The sequence below is a fragment of the Chiloscyllium punctatum genome, chromosome 13, assembly GCF_047496795.1.
Source record: "Chiloscyllium punctatum isolate Juve2018m chromosome 13, sChiPun1.3, whole genome shotgun sequence".
Taxonomy (NCBI): domain Eukaryota; kingdom Metazoa; phylum Chordata; class Chondrichthyes; order Orectolobiformes; family Hemiscylliidae; genus Chiloscyllium; species Chiloscyllium punctatum.
Window position 1 is genome coordinate 95,445,149 of NC_092751.1, and position 26,224 is coordinate 95,471,372.

General features: G+C 41.6%; 1 protein-coding gene across 11 annotated transcripts in view; it reads right to left on the reverse strand.

Moving 5' to 3' along the window:
- Positions 1-18,406: 18,406 nt before the first annotated feature.
- kcnma1a (potassium large conductance calcium-activated channel, subfamily M, alpha member 1a) overlaps positions 18,407-26,224 on the reverse strand; it is an 845,585-nt gene continuing 837,767 nt past the window's right edge. For all 11 annotated transcript variants that reach the window (XM_072583314.1, XM_072583323.1, XM_072583322.1 and 8 more), the window contains one exon: positions 18,407-20,415. In XM_072583314.1, the coding sequence (XP_072439415.1) occupies positions 20,264-20,415 (152 nt within the window). In that variant the 3' untranslated portion in view covers positions 18,407-20,263. The remainder of the gene's footprint in view (positions 20,416-26,224) is intronic.

Here is a 26,224-nt window from a genome sequence, read left to right on the forward strand (position 1 = left end):
TTACTGAATTCTTTGAGAAGGTGACTAAGGAGGTGGATGAGGGTAAAGTGGTAGATGTGATGTATATGGATTTTAGTAAGGCGTTTTATAAGGTTCCCCATGGTAGGCTACTGCAAAAAATACGGAGGTATGGCATTGAGGGTGAGTTGGAGGTTTTGGATTAGGAATTGGCTGGCTGGAAGAAGACAGAGGGTAGTAGTTGATGGTAAAGGTTCATCTTGGAGAGCAGTTACTAGCGGTGTTCCGCAAGGATCTGTTTTGGGACCATTGCTGTTTGTCATTTTTATAAATGACCTGGAGGAGGGGCTAGAAGGTTAGGTGAGCAAGTTTGCAGATGATACAAAAGTCGGTGGAGTTGTTGACAGTGAGGAAGGATGTGTCAGGTTACAGCGGGATATAGATAAGCTGCAGAGTTGGGCAGAAAGGTGGCAAATGGAGTTCAATGTGGGTAAGTGTGAGGTGATTCACTTTGGTATGAGTAACAAAAAGATGGGGTACTGGGCTAATGGTCGGATACTTGGTAGTGTGGATGAGCAGAGGGATCTTGGTGTCCATGTACACAGATCTCTGAAAGTTGCCACCCAGGTAAATAGTGCGGTGAAGAAGGCATATGGCATACTGGCTTTTATTGGTAGAGGAATTGAGTTCCGGAGTCCTGAGGTCATGTTGCAGTTGTATAAGACTCTGGTGCGGCTGCATCTGGAGTATTGTGTGCAGTTTTGGTCGCCATACTATAGGAAGGATGTGGAGGCACTGGAACGGGTGCAGAAGAGGTTTACCAGGATGTTGCCTGGTATGGTAGGAAGATCGTATGAGGAAAGGCTGAGGCACTTGGGGCTGTTTTCATTGGAGAAAAGAAGGTTTAGGGGTGACTTGATCGAGGTGTACAAGATGATTAGGGGTTTAGATAGGGTTGACCATGAGAACCTTTTTCCACGTATGGAGTCAGCTATTACGAGGGGGCATAGCTTTAAATTAAGGGGTGGTAGGTATAGGACAGATGTTAGGGGTAGATTCTTTACTCAGCGAGTCGTGAGTTCATGGAATGCCTTGCCCGTAGCAGTGGTGGACTCTCCCTCTTTATGGGCATTTAAACGGGCATTGGATAGGCATATGGAGGATAGTGGGCTAGTGTAGGTTAGGTGGGCTTGGATCGGCACAACATCAAGGGCCAAAGGGCCTGTACTGTGCTGTATTTCTCTATGTTCTATGTTCTATTGTTCAGATCAGTGAAGGAAATGAAAGAACAAACTTTGTGTAACTTCCAGATCAAGAGTGGTTGTTTTAAAACTCTGCAGATCATTCAGGATTGAGAAAATCAAAGCTCTCAGTTGTGTGAATATTCAATGAAAAGGCTAGAACTGAGAAAAGACAATGAAGTCAAACCCTCAGATTTGATAAGGAAAAATTTGCTCTTGATTATTTCTCAAGTGACAGTGCAATAGTTAGGGTTATGTTTTGTCTTCTATGTTGGAATCTTTCAAGCTGCATTATGTTTAGGTTTGGTTTGATGTATTTTATTTTTAATTATTTTGTGCAAAAACCTCTTTTATTGATAAATCTGCAGCTTGGTGTGCTTGTATTTCAGTGACAGATCAACAAGTTTAATACATGATCTATCAAGCTAGATTTTAATCTGGAATCTGAATTTTCTGTAGTAATATCAGCTGGGATCATAAATATGTACATGTTCGTACATATAATAATATATACATGTATCTCACCTTTGAAGGTGATATCACTTTGGTTTGGAACATTGCATTGGTGTGAACACAAGGACACTAACACTGGAACAGCCATATGTTTTTAATAGGTAGAGTCAGAGAGATATACAGCATGGAAACAAACCCTTCAGTCCAACTTTTCCATGCTGACCAGATATCCCAACCCAATGTAGTCCCACCTGCCAGCACCTGGCCCATACCCCTTCAAACCCTTCCTATTCATATACCTATCCAAATGCCTCTTAAATGTTGCAATTGTACCAGCCTCCACCACTTCCTCTGCAGCTCATTCTATACATGTACCACCCTCTGTATGAAAAAGTTGCCCCTTAGGTCTCTTTTATATCTTTCCCCTCTCACACTAAACCTATGCCCTAAAGTTCTGGTCCCCCACCCCAAGGAAAAGACTTTGTCTATTTATCCTATCCATGCCCCTCATAATTTTGTAAACCTCTATAAGGTCACCCCTCAGCCTCCAACGCTTCAGGGAAAACAGCCCCAGCCTGTTCAACATCTCCCTATAGCTCAAATCTTCCAACCCTGGCAACATCCTTGTAAATCTTTTCTGAACCCTTTCAAATTTCACAGCATCTTCCTGATGGGAAGGAGACCAGAATTGCAGGCAATATTCCAACAGTGGTCTAACCAATGTCCTGTACAGCCGCAACTCCTGTACTCAATACTCTAACCAATAAAGGAAAGCATACCAACATCATCTTCACTATCCTATCTACCTGCGACTCCACTTTCAAGGAGCTATGAACCTGCACTCCAAGGTATCTTTGTTCAGCAACACTCCCTAGGACCTTACCATTAAGTGTATAGGTCCTGCTAAGATTTGCTTTCCCAAAATGCAGCACTTCACATTTATCTGAATTAAACTCCATCTGCCGCTTCTCAGCCCATTGGCCCATCTGGTCCAGATCCTGTTGTAATCTGAGGTAACCTTCTTTGCTGTCCACTACACCTCCAATTTGGGTGTCATCTGCAAACTTACTAACTGTATCTCTTACGCTCACATCCAAATCATTTATATAAATGAGGAAAAGTAATAGACCCAGGACCGATCCTTGTGGCACTCCAGTGGTCACAGGCCTCCAGTCTGAAAAACAACCCTCCACCACCATCCTCTCTTCTACCTTTGAGCCAGTTATGTGCTCAGATGGCTAGTTCTCCCTGTATTCCATGAGATCTAACCTTGCTAACCAGTCTCCGATAGGGAACCTTGTCAAATGCCTTACTGAAGTCCATATCGATCACATCTACTGCTCTGCCATCTTCAATCCTCTTTATTACGTCTTAAAAAAGCTCAATCAAGATTGTGAGGCATGATTTCCCACGCACAATGCCATGTTGACTATCCCTAATCAGTCCTTGCCTTTCCAAATACATGTACATCCTGTCAACAACTTGCCCACCACTATCGTTCCCTGGCTTGTCCTTACCGATCTTCTTAAACAGCGGCACCACGTTAGCCAATCTCCAGTCTTCCGGCACCTCATTTGTAACTATCGATGATACAAATATCTCAGTAAGAGGCCCAACAATCACTTCCCTAGCTTCCCACAGCGTTCTAGGGTTAACCTGATCAGGTCCTGGGGATTTATCCACTTTTATGTGTTTCAGACATCCAGCACTTCCTCTTCTGTAATACAGACATTTTTCAAGATGTGACCATCTATTTCCCTAAATTCTTTCTTTTCCATGTCCTTTTCCACAGTAAATACTGATGCAAAATACTCGCTTAGTATCTCCCCCATTTTCTGCTGCTCCATGCAAAGACTGCCTTGCTGATTTTTGAGGATCCCTATTCTCTCCCTAGTTACCCCGTTGTCCTTAGTGTTTGTAAAAACCCTTTGGATTTTCCTTAATTCTATTTGCCAAAGCTATCTCATGTCTCCTTTTTGACCTCCTAATTTCCCTCTTAAGTATACTCTTACTGCCTTTATACACTTCTAAGGATTTACTCGATCTATCCTGTCTATGCCTGACATATGCTTCCTTCTTTTTCTTAACCAAACCCTCAGTTTCTCTAGTCATCCAGCATTTCCCTACACTACCAGCCTTTCCTTTCACCCTCACAGGAATATACTTTCTCTGGACTCTCATTATCTCATTTCTGAAGGCTTCCCATTTTCCAGCCGTCCCTTTGCTTGTGAACATCTGCCTCCAATCAGCTTTTGAAAGATCTTGCCTAATACTGCCTTAGTTGGAGTCAACTGTCTTGTTAACTCACAGTTGACATAAAACAGATTAAAAATGACATTCAGAAAGTTGCAAGGCCTGTTCTGTAACTTTTAAAACTGGCTTCCTAGATGTAATCTTGGGTTTCTTGCCTGAATCTGGAGCTAATGATTTCATTTCGGATTACAACGCACTGTATTGACAAGAAGCTAAAACTGTGTCACAACTCTCAAACTGTGTCAGATGTGACCTAGATGCAGCCTAATGATTTGATTTACTCCATGTAGTTTCTGTATAAATTCTTATATTTCTATTTTTAGATTAGATTAGATTACTTAAAGTGTGGACACAGGCCCTTTGGCCCAACAAGTCCACACTGACCAGCTGAAGCGCAACCCACCCAGACCCCTACATTTACCCCTTCACCTAACACTACGGGCAATTTAGCTTGGCCAAGTCACCTAACCTGCACATTTTTGGACTGTGGGAGGAAACCGGGGCACCCGGAGGAAACCCACACAGACACAAGGAGAATGTAGAAACTCCACTCAGTCAGTCGCCTGAGGTGGGAATTGAACGCGAGTCTCTGGAGCTGTGAGGCAGCAGTGCTAACCACTGTGCCAACATGCTGCCTATAGTAGAGAGACCAGAACTGAATGCAGTATTCCAAAAGTGGCCTTCTGTACAGCCTCAAAATGACCTCCTAATTCCTATACTCAATCCACTGATCAATAAAGGAAAGCATATCAAACGCTTTCTTCACTATCATCTTCACTTGTGACTCCAAAGAACTATGAACCTACACTTCCTGGTCTCTTAGTTCAGGAACACTCCCCAGGACCTGATCATTAAGTGTATAAGTCCTGCCCTAATTTGCCTTTCCAAAATGCAATACCTCACATTTCTCTAAATTAAACTCCATCTGCCAATCCTCGGCCCATTGGCCCATCAAATCAATTCTAATTCATAGCGAGCTCTTTCCTCTCTCATTCCAGAGAAGCTGAAAATCTCCATCCCACACATACCCCCTCCACTTTCACTGTGCTGAACCACACCCCTGCTGTACCTCATCCTGAAGGGTCTGGATCATGCAGATGGACAGGCCCACACTTCAGGGGAGATCTAATTGAAACATACAGAATACTGAACAGCCTGGTCTGAGTGGATATTGGGAAAATGTTTCCATTGGTAGGAGAGACTAGGACCAGAGGACACAGCCTTAGAATAAAGGGAAAACCTTTCAGAATGGAGGTAAGGAGAAACTTCTTCAGCCAGAGAGTGGTGAATCTGTGGAATTCACTGCCTCAGAAGGCTGTGGAGGCCAGGGCATTGATTACATTTAAGAGTGAGACAGATAGGTTCTTGGGTAACAAGGGTATTGACGGTTAGGGGGAGAATGCAGGAGAATGGGGTTGAGAAACTTATCAGCCATGCTTGAATGGCGGAGCAGACCCCGTGGGCTGAATGGCCAAATTTCTGCTCCTCTGTCTTATGGTCTCTTGCTGCCCTGGACACAGAGGGTGAGAATTAGGAGCAGGAGTCGGCCATTTGGTCTTTCGAACCTGCACCAGCATTGAACACATCACTCTCTCCCCTCCCCTCTGTTCTCACTCTGCTCTAACTAATTCTCCTGAAGGTGTGGATTCAGGATCTTACAGGGGCAGAAAAGCAAAAATGTCAAGTCTGACATCTCACTGAATTTTGGATAACTTCACCTGAAAGTTAATATGTTTCATAACACTGGGATACTGCTGAGAGCAAGCAGGTCTGATTTTGGGAAGCAAAAAAAATGTTAATTCAGGGTGAACCTGCCATGCAGCTTCTTGAGGAACAACCAGACATGAAATGGTTAACATCCTCAGGAAGGGGGGAGCAAAATGATCAAGGCATTAACACTGACACACTTCAGTCAAACTCTTCTGCTCCCAGTAAGGGCAAAACATCCTTGAAAGCTACTTTGAAAGTCCTGTCTTCACAACCACACTTTTGCTTTCACCGAAGACGATTAGGGTCATACAGCACGGAAACAGACCCTTCAGCTCAACCCGTCCGTGCCTACCAGATATCCTAAATTAATCTTGTCTCATTTGCCTCCATGTGGCCCTCCCTCTAAACCCTTCCTATTCATATACCTATACAGATACCTTTTAAACTTTGAGCCTCCACCTCAAACATATGCCCCCTAGTTTTGGACTCCCGTATCTTGGGGCAAAGGCCTTGGGTATTCACCCAATCCATGCCCCTTATGAACATCCATCGGGTTACCCCTCAACCTCTGATGATCCATCAGGTCACCCTTCAGCCCCTTATGCTCCAAGGAAAACATCCCTGTTGCTCAAACCCTCCAACTCTGGATACAGCCTCGTAAATCATTTCCAACTCCTTTCAAAGTTTCACAACATCTTTCCTATAGCAAGGAGACCAGAACTGAATGCAGTATTCCAAAAGCGGCCTAACCAATGTCCTGTACAGCTGCAACATAAGCTCTCAACTCCTATACTCAATGCTCTGACCAATAAAGGAAACCATACCAAACGCTGCCTTCACTATCCTATCTACCTGCGACACTGCTTTCAAGGAACTGTGAACCTGCACTCCAATGTCTCTTTGTTCAACAACACTCCCCTTTAATGTGTCAGTCCTGCCTGGATTGCTTAACCAAAATGCAACTCATCACATTTCTCTAACTTGAACCCATCTCCCACTCCTCGGCACTTCAGCACATCCGACCAATTCTTTTTTATACCAAACTCTCTTTCCTCACTCATTCCCAAACAGCTGCAAATCTCCATCTCACATACTCTCCCACCATTCTCACTTTGCTGAACCTCACCCCTGCTGTACCTCATCCTAAAGGGTCTGGTTCATGCTGATTAACAGGCCCACACTCAGGGGAAATCTAATTGAAACGTACAGAATACTATACATCTAATTGAAACGTACTAGAGAGTGTGGGCGTTGGGAAGATGTTTCCATTGGTAGGAGAGACTAGGACCAGAGGACACAGCCTTAGAGTAAAGGGAAAACCTTTAGAATGGATTTGAAGAGAAATGTCTACAGCCAGAGAGTGGTGAATCTATGGAATTCATTGCTACAAAAGGCTGTGGAGGACAAGTCACTGAGGATATTTAAGACTGAGATAGATCGGTTCTTGATATCAAAGGGATTGAGGGTTCCGGCGAGAAAGTGGAAGAATGGGGGGATTGAGAAACTGTTCAGTCATAATTAAATGGTGGAGCATAGCTGATGGGCAGAATGGCATAATTGCTGCTCCTATGTCCTATGGTTTGTTGATGTCCTGGACACAGAGTGTGAGAATTGGGAGGAGTAGGCCATTTGGTCTTTCGAGCCTGGACCAGCAGTGAACAGATCATAACTGGATATGAATCTGCCTCCATCCAGGTGGAAAGGCTGAGACATTTTCACTGGAAGAAAGTGAGGGCTGCAGATGCTGGAGAACAGAGAACAGAGAACAGAAGTGTGGTGCTTATCCCCAAGGTTTTCCTGCTGCTCGGATGCTGCCTGACCTGTTGTGCTTTTCCAACACCACACTTATTTTCACTGGAGCACAGGAGATTGAGAGGTGACCTGATAGACATTTATAAAATCATGACGGGGATAGATGAGTTGAAAGGCAGGTGTCCTTTCCCTTGGGTGGGCGTTTCAAGATTAGGGAGCAAATTTTGAAGGTGAGAGAAGAAAGGCTTAAAAAGACATGAGGGGCATGATTTTTATTTTTACAGAGAGTGGTTTGTGTGTAGAATGAATGTCCAGAGGAAGTGGTGGATGCAGGTACAGTTACAATGTTTAAAAGACATTTGGATAAGTACATGAATAGGAAAGATTCGGAGGGATATAAGCCAATCTAGGTGGGACTCGTTTAGCTGTCAGTCTCATAGACAGTTCAACAACATGGACTAGCTGGAATGAAGGGTCTGGTTCTGTGCTGTATGACTCTGTAACTGTTCTATACTGGTCTTAAAACCATTTTCTTGCCTTCCCACTTTTTTGTTGTTCAAAAATGAGATGAACTCAGTATTTTGCAAGCATCATACTGGAATAACTGTTCCCAGTTTTAAAATTGATCCCCATGGTACTTGCTATTGTTTTATATTAACCAGAATTGCATTATAAACTCAAAAATTATACCCTCCACTTACTGATAAAGAAAACCTACAGAAGTATTGCTCAACACAGTTTATAAGACTTTTTTGTTATGTCATGATTTTGGGCACTTTGAAATGCATTGTATTATGTTTAATGATGTTTTCTAAAGGTGGACTGACAGTTCAACAATGTGCAGTAATTCAAGTGAGAAAATGCATTAAGTGTGCAGTTGGTCAGAAGGTTTTGGCGAACAGATTTCTGTACGTTGGAAAAATGACTTTGGTCAGGGGTTAATACTACTTAGAGTTTTGTCGAAAGGGTTCACTCCATTGCATCAAAAATAGTTCCCTTTGATTGACAGCCTGTCAGGCATAATGCGATAGGAGAGTAAAAATGTGTCATGCAACCATGTGTCAAAAGTAGTGTGCTTGTGATGATGGTGATCAGTCTAATAGTCCCCTGTGGTGCATGCATCCTACACATATCCACAGATCCTACATCTGTGGCTGCAAGTCATGTTCAGTGTTTACATCAACTATGCCTCCAGTGCTTTAGATACATTCCTAACTCTTGGCCAGTGAAGCTAAATTTCAGTGTCACTGAAAAATGTGTCAGTGCAGCTTAGATTTAAATTCAATGTCGATTTTCTATTAAAGGTTTTATGGTCTTTTTGTCATTTCAATTCAAATGCAGGCAGCAATTTGAACAACCTTAGTGAGATGGTGCTTACTTTGTCTGCGTTTTCATGGCATTTTTGTAAGCTCCACTTCCTCTTGTCCTACAGCAGTGATGTTGTTTGGTCAAAGGCCTGGTGCTATTCTAATAGGACCAAAGGAATGATTCACACAAGTGAGAAAATTTCAGATGAAACATTTCTCTTCTACAGTTTCATCAGCACAGCCACAAAATGATGAAACTCAATTTACTGAGACAGGATTTTCCAATTCTCTTTTTTTTCATGTGAACTTTGGTGAGGCGGCTGTGATAAAGAGAGTCAAAGGTTGTAATGGCTACATTTCAGGGAACTTCTTTCCATAAGTTATGTTCTTGTGATAAGATGTGTCTGCAAACCACCCTGAGAATCGCATACTCATAAAGACTTTTTAAAATTTGACTTATAATGTTTTTAGCAAGTGATTTAAAAAAAAATTAGCATGCCGAACAAAAGGAAAATTGTTTTCTTTCACTGAAAGTACATTGACCCCAAAATCTTTAGGATATGTTTCTAGCATTTAGTGCAATTGCCCTGGGGCTCAATCTGCAAGAGTTAGCAAGATCACTGGGAGAGCATTTAATCTGCTTGAGGCAAATGGACACAAACACCACACCTGCTCTCCTGTTACAACAACCTCTTCCCCGGCCCCCCACCTCACCCCCTCAATTAATCCTGAAAATCAGGTATCTGCCTGCTATCAGGCATTCTGGAAAGTGGTGGATAGAACTCACTCACAGAATAAATTTTAAAATTTGTTTATAGGATGTGTTCACTGGCTAGGCCAGCGTTTATTGCACACGGGGCAGTTAGGAGTTGACAACATTTGCTGACAGTCTGCAGTCATACGTAGACCAGACCAGACCAGGAAAGGATGGCAGATTTCCTTCCCTACAGGACACTAATGAAACAGATTTTAAAACCTATCAACAGTTAATAGGTTAGTCAGTATATCATTCCACAATTTTATTGAATTCAAATTTCACTATCTGCCATGGTGAGTTTCAAATGTATGTCCCCAGTCTGGGGTGCTGGTCCACTAGTCCATTAACACTGGTACTATCAAACCACCTCTCCCACTTTGATCAGTCAGAAAGGCAGATGGAGTCTATGAAATTTTATTCCATGATATGGAGGTGTTGGTTTTTGACGGGGGTGGATAAAGTCAGGAGTCACATGGCACCAGGTCCAACAGGTTTATTTGAAATCACAAGCTTTCACAGCGCTGCTCCTTTGTCTGCTGCTCCTTATTGTATGAAGCTGCATGTGTCAGGAAAGGGGCCCTGATGTCTTCTGATAGATTCTATCAATCTGCCTTTTGAATTGTGACCAGATTTGCAAAGTCTCTGTATCCAAAGAGTAATGGCATTGGATAATGTTACAGCAAGAATGGGATCTTTGGCAGGCAAGAGGTAAATTGCAATGCAAATGAAATGATTTAAAGGCAGCATAACAATGTAGGAAGGACTATTCATGGTGAAGACAGTATCTGGAATTAAGTCTTCTCCAACAGAACTTCAGTCGCACTGAAGAACTACTTCAGAAGAAGCTTTTTCATCTTGCTCTGTTATTGCCTCTCTCTCTGTGGGTGCTTCATGTTGCAGCAGTGAAATTATGAGTGGCTAAGCCAGATTGAACAATGTCCTCAATCTCCCTCAATGGCTGACTATCTTTTTCCAAATTGGGGTATTTGATGGCTCTTTCATTCTGATCATTTTACTGTGTTTACACAACTGCACTAAGGGTTAAAATAAGACAAAGAACTATGGGTGTGGTGAATTTGAATCAAAAGTCAAAAGTGCTAGAGAAACTCAGTAGGTCTAGCAGCATCTGCAGAGAGAAAAACAGAATTGACATTTTGAGTCCAGTGACCCATCATGACTTAACTGTTTCTCTCTCTACACATGCTACTTTTCTCCATCAATTTCTGTTTTTATTGCAGTAAATGTTATCTTGAACTTTTCTGTTCAGCTAGTTAATCTTGGGTTTCTGTTTCTTTGCCCGAGGTGTGATATTTCCTTTTTACTCTTTCATGGGATGTGGACATTACTGGCTAACCCACTATTTGTTGCCCATCCCGAATTGCGATGGTGCGTTACTTTCTTGAATTTCCACAGTATGTGTGATATTGTATATATTATTCGAAAGGGAGTCCCAGGATTTTGAACCAGCAACAATGAAGGAACAATGACTTTGTTTCTCGTCAGGTTAGTGAGTGGTTTTGAAGAGAACATGTGCTGTTCTCCTGGAGGTTGTGAGTTTAGATATCCCTGTCAAAAGAACCTTGACTGCTGTTCATCTTGTGTGTGGTGATACTATGATTTCAAAAAGTGTATTTTGCGCAAAGCCAGCTATTTGAATCCATTGGAGTAAACAGCTTGTGAGGCCTGGATTTTTATTTAAGTTGAAACAATAGAAGCAGCCTGAATAGGTGGAGTCAAGCTCCCCCAGAGCCAGGGCATTTAGTTTTAGATTATCAGTAGCAGTTGCTGGGATTGTGAAGCTGTAGTCCATCTCTCCTTGTTACTCTCTTTCCCAGAATTTTCTTTTGTTTTCCCTCCTGGAATAGAGAATTGAATGATTCACAATCTATTTTACTGAATTTGCCTTTGCCAAGGGTGTGTTTATGGGATGCTACTATATTGAAACAGTTGATGTTTAGTTGTTAACCTTTGTTAAGTTTTCCAATAGAGTTAAGCTATTCCAATTCGTCTTTCTTTTGTTGTATTTTATTTATAGTGTTTTAAATAAAATGTGTTATGTTTCAAGACAAGGTAGTTTGATCAAGCAAGTTGCATCCGCAATGCAACTCCTGGCACTTGCCTTTAAAATAAGAAATGGTTAGGGTCTTGGCTATCTTCTTAATATATTTTGGGTGGGGGCGATGGGGCGGTGGGGGTGTTAGTTTGGATCACAAGACTGGGATTGCTTGAATCTAAAGGCCTCATGCTAAGAAACTGACATTTACCTGTACCATCTGTGAAAGTCATCAGAGCAATGGAGTGACTTTTTTTTGTGATTCAGGAACCTACAATTATTGTGTCCAGGACAATACAGGAAATATGGGCACAATTGAAGGCTCAATTAAAGCAGTGTAGAAATCTCAGGTCAATGCTGGTTGTCTCCAAGGAAAATATATTAGCTTCAGCAGCCATCAATAGATTGATCTCTGCACTACAGATTGATCCATGCTGCCGATGTTGGCTGCAGTATTCTGGAGTGAGCTTCAACCCTTCAGGTTTGCGTGTTATGATGACCTTGACATTGTTGTTTCTGCTCTTGGGGTTGTCAGTAGGCCATGGAATGTGGTACTAAACTGTTCCCGGTGAATCATGTTCTGTGCAAGCCACTTTTACCTAGAAATGAGTGACTCCAATTGCTTCCCCCATTTTCTATCCAGCCACTAAAATTACCAAAAAGGAAAATACCATCACTCAAATCTTCCAGTATCTGTGATATCTGAGATTGGATGCAAGTCTCCCTTATCTGACCAACCCCTGACACGATCTCACTACCTGACCAGAATGAGCAGCCTCCCTCCCTGATCTGACTGACTATGCCCTGACCTAATAGCCCCCTCAACTTGACCTGAATAACCCTGCACCCTACTAACCTGGCTTAGCCCAACTACCTTTTCTCCTATCCAATTGCCACTCTCACTGCCACCCATCCACTGACTGAGAAAGACTTGAAACCTTCACATGAGCAGTTGGGAGAGAACGCATCCTGAGTAAGACACAGCCAGAGGGAATGTGTGCTTCTGGGAATTCGGACCGCAATGGGAATTTGGTGCAGAGATGAACAGGTATTTTTGTGGTTCATAGTTTGTAAGGAATCTATTTACAATAATGAGAACCAGGGAATAAGGGCCAAAGAGTAATTGAAGGTTTAATTCAAAGGGATAAGTCATGGCAGGGAAGCTCAAAGTATTGGTGTGTTCTTCCTGCTCAATGTGACAAGTCAGGCACAGTTCCATTGCCAGCACCAGTAAGTGTGCAGGAAGTGTCTCCAAATGCAGCTCCTGGAAACCCAGGTTTTGGAGCTGGATTGGTGGCTGGGGATTCTATGGAGCATCTGTGAGGTAGAGAGTGTTGTGGATAGTGTGTATAGGAAGAGGCTAAGCTTGCACATGCATAAGGGTGGAGATACTGAGGACTGCAGATGCTGGAAAGTCAGAGTCGATAAAGGATGGACTGGTCCTGATGAAAGGTTCCAACTTGAAACGTCGACTCCCCTGCTCCTTTGATGCTGCTTGACCCGCTTTCAAGGTGACCACTAGGTAGGATTCTTCAGTAGCTATTCCCCTGTAAAACGCATTTACCACTTGGGATATTATGGACGGGAAAAGCAACAACAACCAAGTTTGTTATGCTATGGGGTTGGCTCTACTGCACAGGGGATGAGTAAAAAGTGTGGGAATGTGACAATTACAGAGCATTCGACTGTAAGGGGAATAGACAGGTGATTCTGTGGCCTCAGACAGGACTCCAGGATAGTACATCACCTTCTTGCTGCTCAAGGATGACTTAGAGTGGCTACAGTACATACTGGAGGGTGAGGGTGTCATACACATTGGTAGAAACAACATTGGTTAAAATGGGATGAGGTCCTAAAAGCAAAATATAGGGAGTTAGGATGTAAGGTGAAAAATAGAACATCAAAGGGGGTGATCTTGGGATTCCTGCCAGAGTAGCAAGATATATCAGATGAACACGTGGTTGCAGAGATGGTGCAAAGGGAAGGGTTTCAAATTCCTGGGGCATTAGGGATGATTCTGAGGGAGGTAGGACCAGTACAAACTGGAGAGGTTATACATGGGCAACAGCTGACTCACGTCTGAAGGCAGAGTTTGTTAAAGTGTTTGGGGAGGCTTTAAACTAAAATGGTAATGGTTACCTATGCAAGGCCTCAGAAGAAGGGGAATCAAGGACAAGAACACAAGACAAGAGGGGAATAAGAGGAGTGATAGGCAAAGAAATCAAGGGCCAGGATTAAACAAGGACACAATGAAAAATAGTGGGACAAGTAATGTTAATACGACGAGCCTTAAGGCATTGTGCTTTAGTGCATGAAGTATTCACAATAATGTGGATGAATTAATCTCTCAAATAAATTAAAACAGGCATGACATAATGGGATTATGGAGACATGGCTGCAGGGTGACCAGGGATGGGAACTTAATAGCCAGAGTTATTCAGTATTTAAGCAGGACAGACAAAAAGGAAAAAAGGGGTGGAGTTGCCTTGCTGATTGAAGAGGAAATTAATGCAAAGGGCAAAAATCGCTAAATGGAGATGTATTTAAACTTCCAAACTGTAAGGAGTGAAGTTGGGAATGGCATTGAACAGAAAATTAGAGACACTTACAATAAAGGAACATTAGTAATTATGGGTGAATTTACTAGAGTCATAGCTGTAAATAGATTGGCAAATCAAATTAGTAACAATACCAGAGAGGAGGAATTCCTTGAGTGTACACAGAATGGTTTTCTGGACTAATATGTTGGGGAACCAACTACAGAACAGGCCCCCCCACCATGGACTGCATGTTGTGTAATGAGAAAGGAATAATTGGCAATCTCAATTGGCCAGTGCATGGTTCCTGGGGGATCAGTGACTATAATAAAAGTCCTCATCAAGATGGAGAGTGATGTAGTTGATTCTGAGACTAGGTCCCTGAGTTAAATAAAATAAACTATAATGATGTGAGGCTCGAGTTGACTATGATAAATTGGGAGACGTTACTTAAAGGGTTTATGGTGGAAAGGTAATGGCAAACATTCAAAGAACACATGGGTAAACTGCAACAATCGTTCATTTCCGTCTGGTTCAAAAGTTAAAACTGGAAAGGTCACCAAGTCTAGGCTTACAAGGGAAATTAAAAATAGTATCCTATCCAAGGAGGTGTACAAATTGGCCAGAAAAAAACAGCATACCTGAGAAATAGGAGCAGTTTAGAATTCAGCAAAAGAGAGCAAAAGGTTTGAGTAAGAAAGGGGAAAATAGAGTATGAGAGTAAGTTCGCAGAGAATTTAAAAACTGACTGTAATAGTTTCTATAGACATGTGAAGAGATAATGATCAGTGAAGACAAATGTAGATCTCTCACAGTCAGAAATAGGGGAAATTTATAATGGTGAACAAAGAAATGGCTGACCAATTACTTTGTGTTCACAAAGGAGGACACAAATTACACTCCGAAAATGTTAGTGAGGGTGGACCTGAAGGAAATCAGGATTTGTAAGGAAACGTGTTGGGGAAATTAATGGGATGGATGGTAGATAAATCCCCAGGATCTGATAACCTACATTCCACAGTACTTATGGAAGAAGCCCTAGAAATAATGGATGCATTGTTGTTTATCGTCAAAGATTCTGTAGACTTTGGAACAGTTCCTACAGATTGGATAGTAGCTAGTGAATCTCCTCTATCTCAAAAAGGGAGGCAGAGAGAAAACCAGTCAGCCTAATGTCCTTAGTAGGATAATTGCTAGAGTCCATTAGAAAAGGGTTAATGCCTGAGCATTGAAAATAATGGAAGGATCAGATAGAGTCAGCATGGATTTACAAAAGGGAAATCATGTTTGGCAAATCTCGTGGAATTCTTTGCAGATGTAATTAATAGAGTTGATAAAGGGGAATCCAGTGGATGTATTTTATTTGGACTTTCAAAAGGCTTTCAACAAAATCCCACAGAAGGCATTGGCATGTAAAAGTAACATGGGGGCAAAGATTGGGGGTACATGGATAGAAAACTGGCTGGCAGATTGGAACAAAGAATAAAGGGGTATTTTCCAAATGGTAGGTAGTGATTACTGCAGAGATCAGTGCCAACATGATATATATTAAGATTTAGATGAGGGAACTAAATGAAATATCTCCAAATTTGCAGATGCCACAAAGCTGGGTGGGAGGGTGAGCTGTGAGGAGGATGCAGAGATGCTTCAGTGTAATTTGGACAGACTGAGTATGTTGGCAAATGCAGGAAAATGTGAACAAATGTGAGGTTATTCACTTAGGTAGCAAAAACAGGGATGTGGATTATTATCTGAATGACTAACTATAAATTGAGAAGAGAATGTGAGATGAAACATGGGTGCCAATAATCACTGAAAGTAAGCATACAGGTACAGCAGGCAATAAGGAAGGCAAACTGTACGTTGGCTTTCATAGTGAGAATATTTGAGTATTGGAGCAGGGATATCTTGCTGCAACTGTACAGGGTTTGGTGAGAATGCATCTGGAAGATTGTGTGCAGTTTGGTCTCCTTAACTGACAAAGGATGCTCTTCCTTTGGAAGGAGTATAGTAAAGGTTTCCCAGACTGGAATGCAATGAGGAGATGTTGAAACAGTTAGCTGGGGTTTGCTAGCAACTATACATACATTAGTGTATATGTAGAGCAAAATATGAGGGGATCTCATAGAAACCTATAAAGGTCTAAAACAGGACTAGATAGAACAGATGCAGGGGGAATGGTATTCCTGATAATGGGGGAGTCACCATGTAAGGATATGGGGTAGGCCATTTAGGACAACTAGCACAGGACTTAGAGAGTTAATGGTAGGTCCCTGGGGAGAGTGCCAAAGAGATCTCAAAGGTGCAAGGTATATAGTTCCTTGAAAGTGGAGTCACAGGTAGGCAGGATGATGAAGATGACTTTTGGCACGCTTGCCTTCATTGGTCAGTGCATTGAGTATAGGAGTTGAAATTTCATGTTGCAGTTGTGCAGGTGTGTTTCCATGTGGTATAACTCTGGCTCTATGACATTGATGAGGCCACTTTTGGAACACTTCGTAAAATTCTTGTCACCTATAGGATGGATGTTGTTATATTTGAGAGGGTGCAAGAAAAGATTTACAAGGATATTGCTGGGACTGGAAGATTTTAGGAGAGGTTGAATAGGCCAGCACTACAACTTTGGATCATCAGAGACTGAAGGGTGAACTTATAAAGATTTATAAAATCATGAGGGACATGGATAGGGTAAATAGTTTCCTAAGTTGGGGAGTCCAAAACTAGAGGAAATAGGTTTAAGGTGGGAGGGAGAAGATTTATTAAGGACCTGCGGGTAGAATGAGCTGCTAGAGGAAGTGGTGAGGGTTTAGAGGGATATGGGCCAAGTGCTGGCAAATGGGACCAGGACAAATTGGGATGTCTGGTTGGCAAAGATGAGTTGGACTGAAAGGTCTGTTTCCGTGCTGTATGACTCTATGACTGAGATGAGGAGAAATGTCTTTACCCAGAGAGTGGTGAGCCTGTCGAAGTCACCAGGAGTCTAGGCCCAACATGTTAGGATTTCAAGAAGGAGTTGGATATGGTACTTGGGGCAAAAAGGATCAAAGGATATGGAGAAAAGCAGGAACTGAGTATTGAGTTGCTTGGTTCAATGAAATCCATCTTTTTTTTCTTAAACATATTGTGACTTAGCCACTTAGGAAGGTGGAGGCTACCCTCTGTACACTACCCTCTGAGTGAAGACATTTCTCCTCATATCTATTCTATAGCCAACTTTGAGACCATCATTCCTGGTTTTACCTCCACCCCAGCTCTGCCAGTCTGTCAGAATTTTAATGAGATCTCTCATTTTTCTAAAGTGAATACAGGCCCAGTCAATTCAATTTCTCCTCATATGACAAACCTACTGTTCCGGAGAACACTACGATGAAACTTTGCTGAATTCCCTCTATGGCAAGTGTTCTTAAGTCAGGAGTCCAAAACTGGGCACAATTCTGTGGGTAGAGTCTCACCAAAGACCTTTAGAGTTGCAGCAAGACATCCAAGGCTCCTGTACTCAGATTCCCTTGTAATAAAAAGCCAACAAATCATTTATCTTTCTAACTGCTTGCTGTATCTGCTCACTTGCTTTCAGTCACTAGTGTACAAGAACACCCAGGTGTTTCCTACTGCCTCTGTGATATATTTGCCGAATCACAAAACTTGCCTAATCCATTGAAACCATTTTAGTTCTTCCTCACCCACTCACAATTCTTCCTAAGTTTGTCCTAATTTGTAAATTAGGAAATATAGAAGCTCATATCATGAAAAATGCCTGTATCCTCTCTTCACTTGTTGTTTCTTGATCTCATTGTCTTCCTCTTAAAAGCCTGCACCGACCTCTGCTACATCTCAAAGGTTTTTTTCTGATGGGGGTAAAATCAACCTGCATAAAGATTAGGTTAGATTAGATTCCCTACAGTGTGGAAACAGGCCCTTCGGCCCAACCAGTCCACACCGACCCTCTGAAGAGTATCCCACCCAGACCCATTTCCCTCTGACTAATGCACCTAACACTATAGGCAATTTAGCATGGCCAATTCACCTGACCTACACATCTTTGGACTGTGGGAGGAAACCGGAGCACCCGGAGGAAACCCACGCAGACACAGGGAGAATGTGCAAACTCCACACAGACAGTCACCTGAGGCTGGAATTGAACCTGGGACCCTGGTGCTGTGAGGCAGTAGTGCTAACCACTAGCTTTTCTGGATTTTAGCTGAGAAAAGAAATAGCAAATACCAGTTGTAACAAAGTACTTTGAGTCTCTTGTACCCCATGCTTGAGTACGTGACGATAAAACCTAAACCTAAAATGCAAACATCAAAAGGCCTTTCATCTGTTGACTACGATCTGACACACTTGGTGAAATTAAAGCAGAGACTCTAAAGATCCCACAACATTGCTTCATTGAACACAAATACAACAATTTTAATTTGAGAAAAAATACAAAATGAAACCATGTACAATATATGTACAAACTCTTTTTGTACAAGACAAAATATTATCACCAGATATCATATATGACAGAGCCAGGTAGATCGGGTCTGAGCACCATCATATTATCTCCTCTAATTACTAAGCAGAAAAAAAATGCAAACCGAAAACAAAAGTTAAGAGAAAACGATCACTCCCTGTTAGAATTCTCCATCTTCAAGGTTGATGATGAAGAGGTGACAGCAAAGAGAACTACAGGGAGTGAGGAAACAAAAACTGACAGAAATAAAAGTGCATAAATGCAGAATGGAAAACATGCTAAAATATTGAAAATGTGCATTTTTCAGTAAGAATAGTAAAGTTAGTTTTTTTTTATTGTTGTTACGTAGTCATCCACTGAATTCCCAGACTCTGGCATCATGAAAGAGTCGAACTGAATGGAAGGTGCTGAAGCGCAAATCCTGAAAACAGGCTAGCAAGTTCTCCTTGTTAACAATCCAATTAATATTGATATATTTTATTCACAATTGTTTCACTCTACTTCCTACAAAATTTAACAACAAAGTAATCACAATTCAAAAATCACTCCAGAACATAGTGTTGTTGGGTAGCGATATGGATGTGTTCGGTGCTGCAGCTGGAGAACAGACATTAAAGCTGAGATAGTTTTAGCTAAAGTTAGAGTCTATAACTGATGGAGCTGACACAGCAGGGCATGCAGAAACAATAGGATTGCCTGCCATTGTATCTTTTCTTGACATGAGTTTGCAGTAGGCCCGGTCCAGCTTTCTTCCGGTTTTGCTTGTTTCCATCCCCTCTGACCTCATGATACTGGACAAGATGGCTTTCGATACTACAAGGGAGGTGGGGGTAACACCAGGAACCACAACTGAACTCCTTGAATCAATAAGAGCTGCTTGAAACTGTGTGTGTGTGTGTGTGTGTGCAGGCTTGCTTCAGATAACTCTGCATTAATATTTCCTACCTTGCTGAGTTAACATTGTCTCTTTATCCTCCCAGGATTGACTGCAAAGTAAGATCTACTATCTCTCTGATATGTGTTAACTACTTTGAAGTATATCAAAATTTTTCTTTTAAAACAAGCTTAAGAATGGAGAGGATGAACAGTGTTAGGAAAGAAAAGCTCTTGGCTTGCAGTGTTCTCGGTCCCAGAAGACCTTGTAAGGTTTACTTTCATCTACACAGAGAAAACAAATCAGAACAGAATCATGAAAAGATGGTGATGCTGTAATGTGGAACAATCTTTAATACAGGACTTGGTCTACGCCCTATCTCAATACAAGGATAGATAACAGCATATATTCTGGTAGCGCTAACATGCTAGTTATCAGGCAACATTGGAAGCCTCATTTGCCACAGCTAGAAGTGTACTTTTTTTTAAACTGTTTTTGTTGAGGGATTGGGTGCATTGAACTAATATTTTTGTGACCTTCATCCTCCACAGGGGAAACAAAAGAGGAACGAAATAAGAGTCTGGTCACAAACAGAAGGTAAGCAAAGCTACAAAATTGAAGATGGCAGATATTGCATTTATAAAATAATACATTTTTAAACATAAATGGCCATAATATTCAGTCTGTGTCGATTGTCTTCAAGTCATCAGCAAAATAATCCAATAAAACCTGTGATTCCATGCTGGACAAGCAGATAACTTTCAAGGGCAGACTATTATTTCTTGGTGGTGTAGAGTCCATGATCCTTCACCTGTCTGTGATAGAACACAAAGATCAATGGAGCGTCAAAGCCAGCATCCTGTCAAAGGCGCTTTACAACGTCTCTCCTTCAGACCGAAGTTCACACAGGCATCAACATTCATCTTCTACCTCTCTGATGGGTGGGATCAAACTGCTGGTCGATTTGTACTGATTGATTTGATTAGCCATGTGAGTGCTCATTGGTTTGATCTGAATGTTCCTAGGGAAGGTGTTATCAGGTTCATCTGTAAACCATTTCTTTTCTGGAAACAGCAGGAGGGACCCAGAGAAGAGAGAGAGAGAAAGAGAGAAACAAACATTGTGGTTAGTCTTGTGGGCTGAAAAAAAAATTGTTAATGCTGTTGCATGTTTGACAGATTGTAAAATTGGAATTCATGACATGTTACCTCCTCCACTGTGGTTCTGACTGATTAAGTGGTTTAAATTATTCCATGTGACAGAATGATAAAGTTACAATCTGTTCTGACATGATCTACAGGTTGCCAGCATTCTGCAGTGTCCATCCACATTCATCTTCACGTCAAACAGACATTTTTTTTGTAGTTGTAATTCAATGGAACTTTTAAAGTAATCAGAACACCTGAATTATTGATAGGGTTTTTATGTGGAGGGTTCCCAGTGGACTAGAGTTAGAGAGACAGAGGGAAAAAAAACAGTTTTTTTTCCAGGATTAGAATGCAGTCTCCCCTAAACTGGTTCAATTGCTTTGAAACTACAAGAATATGACTCAGAGGGATTGTAAATGTAAAATAAAATCAAAGCAACAAAAGGATGACTACATTTCATTTTGACAGCTTTTGCAAAAACCAATAAAAGTATGATGTCTTGTTTGATATTGTGAGATCATTCAATTTTACAGGCAAATTTCTTTTCTGCTCATTTTACCCCTTCATGCCTCTACGTGCCCTCTGTTACTAGGCCTAACGTATGGATTTAGATACTTCCCCAGACCCACTGTCAGGGCTGTGCCATATTTTGTTCATCTATTATGCCATCCAGCTAGTGAATGCGACAGTTTTGTCTGAGTGTGGTGCTGGAAATGCACAGCAGTCAGGCAGCATCCGAGGCTGTGCTTTTCTGGCACCACACTCTTTGACTCTGATCTCCAGTATGTGCAGTCTGCACTTTCTCCCAGTTTGTGTCTATGTCAGCTTTTATCCCACCTCAGAGATCGAATACTTAACTATTCCACAATCTGTCATTTGCTACTTGAGTTAATAGCATGGTTGAATTCTAATGAGATTCAATCCATTGAAGCAAGAACGTTGAAGTGACAAGCCACTTGGCTGCATGATATCCTGGCCAAGCATTCAGCCATTTGCGTTCCTAGATGATTGTGCACAGACTTTTGTAAAACATCCAAGCCGTTCACACATTGAGAATGTTATTCTTGCAGCATTAAACCTTCAGACTGGTGTCAACAAACAGCTAGTGGAACTCTGAAACTCCCTAGCTATCTTTAACCTAGTTCACCCAGCAAGAACAAGGCAACTTAGGGTCAGAATTCTGTTCCATTTGTTCCCAGACATTTCACTTCTGATCATTGCTGCATTAACCGGCTGTTGCCAAACTCATTTCAAATCAGTTGAAAATACAAGTTGATAGATGTATAGATATGTTTAGTTGACCTGTGCAGACATGTTGTGATGCAATGTCTGAGGAAGGTGGAATTTATCCCTTCCTCAGAAGATCCGGGTTCACTACCACTGTGCCACGAAAACCCATTTCTCTCATAATTCTTCCATGTCCAGTGATATTATTACACACACTCCACATGATGTGGAGATGCTGATGTTGGATTGGGGTGGATAGAGTCAGAAGTCACATAACACCAAATTATAATCCGACAGGCTTATTTAAGATCACAAGCTTTCAGAGTCCTACTCCTTCATCAGGTGAAGTGAATTTTAACCCAGGCCCCTGTCTCAGAGGTAGGGTCACTACCACAGCATCACAAGAGCGCTCAGAACTTGTTTCATAATAGGACCAAATATATGCTCAATAACCAATGGGGAGAGTTAAATGATGGTGTTAAACCATTACTGGACTTGAATTCAACCTGTTACTTAAAATGACCCCATGCTTATTTAACAACAATGCCGTCAAGCCAACTCTTGAACATCTCTTGCATAAGACACATGATTGTGAAGTAAAAATTAATGTATGATCTTGCGATAGAACTCTCAGCTCTCAGGACTCCTTATCCTATAGGTAATTTGAGAGATAGTTAAAGCCCAAAGGAGGAACTGGGAGGCCATATTCTATGAATGGAATGTGTTAGTTGCACACACAAGATTAGAAGATGATGATCTTGTCTCTTGTGTCATCTCCTTCCCTGATATGATGACAGCAAGGAGAATTTAGAAATTCTTTTGTCACACATTTTCAGATGCAATACTATTGCTCTAACCTGGTGGAAATTAGTTTAAGTTTGAAAAAGGCAGAGCAACTCATGATTTCTGCACCAAACCGCTTAGTTATTTTATAAAAACAAACTTCACTTTTGATGCAGGAGTCAGTCACGCTACTGCACATAGTGAACAGTTTGGCATATATCATCCCATTTCATACAGGTACAGTAGCAAATGTATTTTGTCTTTTAAAGTATATCCTATAACAGCTTGCCATGTTAGAGCCAGAATTAGTTACATTTAAAACTGATGAGTTTATTCATTTAGCACTCAACATTGGATGTTGAGCTAAGCAGGGTTTGGTTGGACTGTGATATTGTGAAAATCTGACAAGTTGTGATCAACCTTCACTTCAACCTGATGTAGACAGCTTCCCTTGAAGCCCTTTATTTTTGCTAGGACAGTTGACGGTAACATGGCCATGTCTATGTGTACTTCTGAGAGAATTAAAGTGATTAAATAAAGCAATTTCTTTCACGAATCCAAATCCTATAAAAGATTACATTTCCCAAAGATAACACTGTCATAAAATGACTTTTTTATTTGTCTTGGAGCAAGACACACTTTCTTGGCTGGTACAGATTGTCAATGGTTGTTGTGGAATTGATGTCAATAGTTACATACAGATTTAATCAATACCCTGTCATTTTCACAAAGTCGGAAAGCACTGGTAGGTTGGTGATGCGATGTAAACTAAAACATTTACCACCACGTTATTTCTCTTTATCGATTATCAGCCTCCGGGGAATCTTAATAGGTGTTTTGTCAGAAGCTTAGAAGATTGAGCAAGCACATGATCTATGTATTTAATATGCTAAGAGGAAAAGTATCCTTAGATGTACACTGTGACCATCTTCATTGAATTTAAGGGATTACAAGGAATTCTTTACTCCACCGCTGACCCCTGCCCTTCACCAGAATGGTGCTATAGGCTTCAGGAAAAAATATCGGCTCAGGCTGAGGCAGCTAATCTCTTTTTAAGAAAAATTTCCTGGATAAGTAACTGTTTGGAGAAGATTAATGGCTGTAGCTATAGGTTGTGAAATGATCTTATCCTCCCTAGGCCACCTCTTTTCTTTATTATATTGTAAAGCACAGTGCAAGTAGACGAAAAACACAGGATTGAAGGTTTATGGATGGAGGTATACTTATCAAAATATAAATTGAAATACAGGTGGAAAACTTCTGCTACCTGACTTGTATGATTTTGTTGTTGTTGTTGTTGTTTCCCCAAATGGCTGTGTTGTTTCAGAGCAATATGGAACTACATCAACATTCTGGGCAAGTACTACTGATGAACGTGACCTGACTGAGCTGTTAAGCCTGTTCCTGTCATTGGTAAAGCGATGGAATCTGTGGAAGTGAGTGGATTTCTATTGCATATGTGGGGCTATCAGGCTTTCAGCCTGTTTTAGTTCAGTGAGGCAACAAAAACAGGCAAAAACGCTGCTCGAATTTTGCTGTTGACATCTGTTTGGAAATCTACTCTTTCGACTTACAGTGGGCCAACAGTGTAGCACTACTGGTGTAAAACACAGGGTACAGAAAGCAGATGGACAGATAGTCTGCCATGAATTGAAATTGCAAATATGGGTTTTATGTGTGTGTAGCTGCTGACAAGCAATTTGAACACCTATTTTTTATGGGCATTTAGGTGCATTTTGTGGAACTTGTAAAAAAAAACCCATTAGTTTAGTTACTTATTTTGTACCACGCACAGACATCAGCAAGTGGGACTAAGAAAGAGATTGGTTCCCAGGACAGGTGGTGAGAGGCTGGAAGCTTAAGACCTGACAGTTCAATAGTTCCGACATTATAACTTCAGAAAATATTTCTAAAGATCTCAAACTACACAACAAGTACTGTGCAAAATTACAGGAATGCTTTTGAGAGTTTCATTTTATTGATTTTACTGTGGGTTACTGTCATTCAACTGAACCCCTTCAGGAAGTAAACCAATGGAAGTGAATCTTCTTAAATGGAAGTGAGTCACAGATCCAGAACGCTGTTCTGATCAGAAAGTTTCTTTACCAATTCTAACAAACTTCCTACGATATTTCCTATGATCTAACTAGAATCAAAACTCCCTTTTTAAAAATGGCAAATTCCTTCAGAATATACAGAAAGTAAGGAACTGGTTAGATTTCAGGAAGACTGTGTACAGTCGTAATGGGCAAAGAAAGCTGGCTTTGTGTCTGTGAAAGCATAACGTTTATTCCCAACTGAATAAGCAGAGCCATTGTCAAACATGCTGCTGAGTGTAGACAAGGAGCCAACAAACAGGAGAGTTGGACTAAAACAGAATGTGCTGGTGAAACTCAGCAGGTCTGGCAGCATCCGAAGAAAGCACAGTTAACATTTTGAATCTAGTGACTTTTCCTGAACTGATGACAGCAAGGAAAAGGTGGTGTTTATGCTGAGATAAGCGTGGGGGGGGGGGAGGGAGAGGTGAATGGATAGGCAGAGTCTGAACCCAGAGATATGTAAGGGGTAAGCAGATGAGGGAAGTATTAACAGTAAGCCAGGACTGAGGGAAGCTGAGTAAGTGATAATGAGAGCTGATAGTAGGACAGAATGAGCTGTGCTGAAAGCAACCCATGTCGTGACAGGACCAAAGTTTGGAGGTGAGAGGAAAAACATGGAAGGACGGAATCAAGCTCTAAAGTTATTGAAGACAAGTTGAGTCCTAGAGGCTGCAGATTCCCAAAGTAGAAAATGAGATGCTGTTCTTCAAGCTTGTGCTGGGGTTCATTGGAACACTGCAGCAGGCCTGAGATAGAGATGGCGGTGTTGAAGTGTGTTGAAGTTAAAGCTCAGGGTCGTATTTATAGCAGAACGTAGGTATCATGCAAAGCAAGCCACCCAACCCCCAGTGTAGAGGACACCATGTTGACGGCAGCAAATACAATAGACTAGAATGAGTGAAGTGCAGGTAAATCACAGCTTCACCTGGAATGTATATATAGGGCCTTGGATGGTGAGGTAAAGGAGCAAGTGTTCCACCTTCTGCGATTGCACAGGAAGGTGCCATAAGGGTGTGGGAAGGTGTTGGGAATGTAAGAGGAGTGGACCAGGGGATTCCCAAGGTAACAGTTGCTGCGGAATGCTGACATAGGAGGGGTGGAGAATGTGTCTGGCTGTGGCATTCTGTTGAAGGTGACTGAAATGGTGGCTTATAATCCTTTTGGATGTGGAGGCTGGTGGGATGGTCAGTGAGAACCAGGGGAATGTATCAGTGTGGGAGGGAAGAGAAGACATGAGAGTAGAAGTGCAGAAGATAGGTCAGATATGGCTGAGGTCCCTGTTAAACTGTTTTAGTTTTATTACAGAAGAGCTGGGCTGATCAGCTGAGCATTATCCACTATGTTACAGACAGAATTGCATTCACAAAGTGCACCAGGCTTTCAAGATTGTTTTCATCAACATGCTACAATAAAGGGATAGCAACCATTGGGTTTGGTCTGCAGGGAGCGCCAGTAAAAGGACTTCTGAGTTGCAGGGTTGAATTTATTCAGAATGTGATGATGGTTTCACATTTCCCCACAGTCCTTCAGCTCAATTACAGACAACACAGGAAACACAAGGCAACTTTCAGGCCTCAGTAATCAAGCAGAAAATTATAAACAGATAAATAGGAACC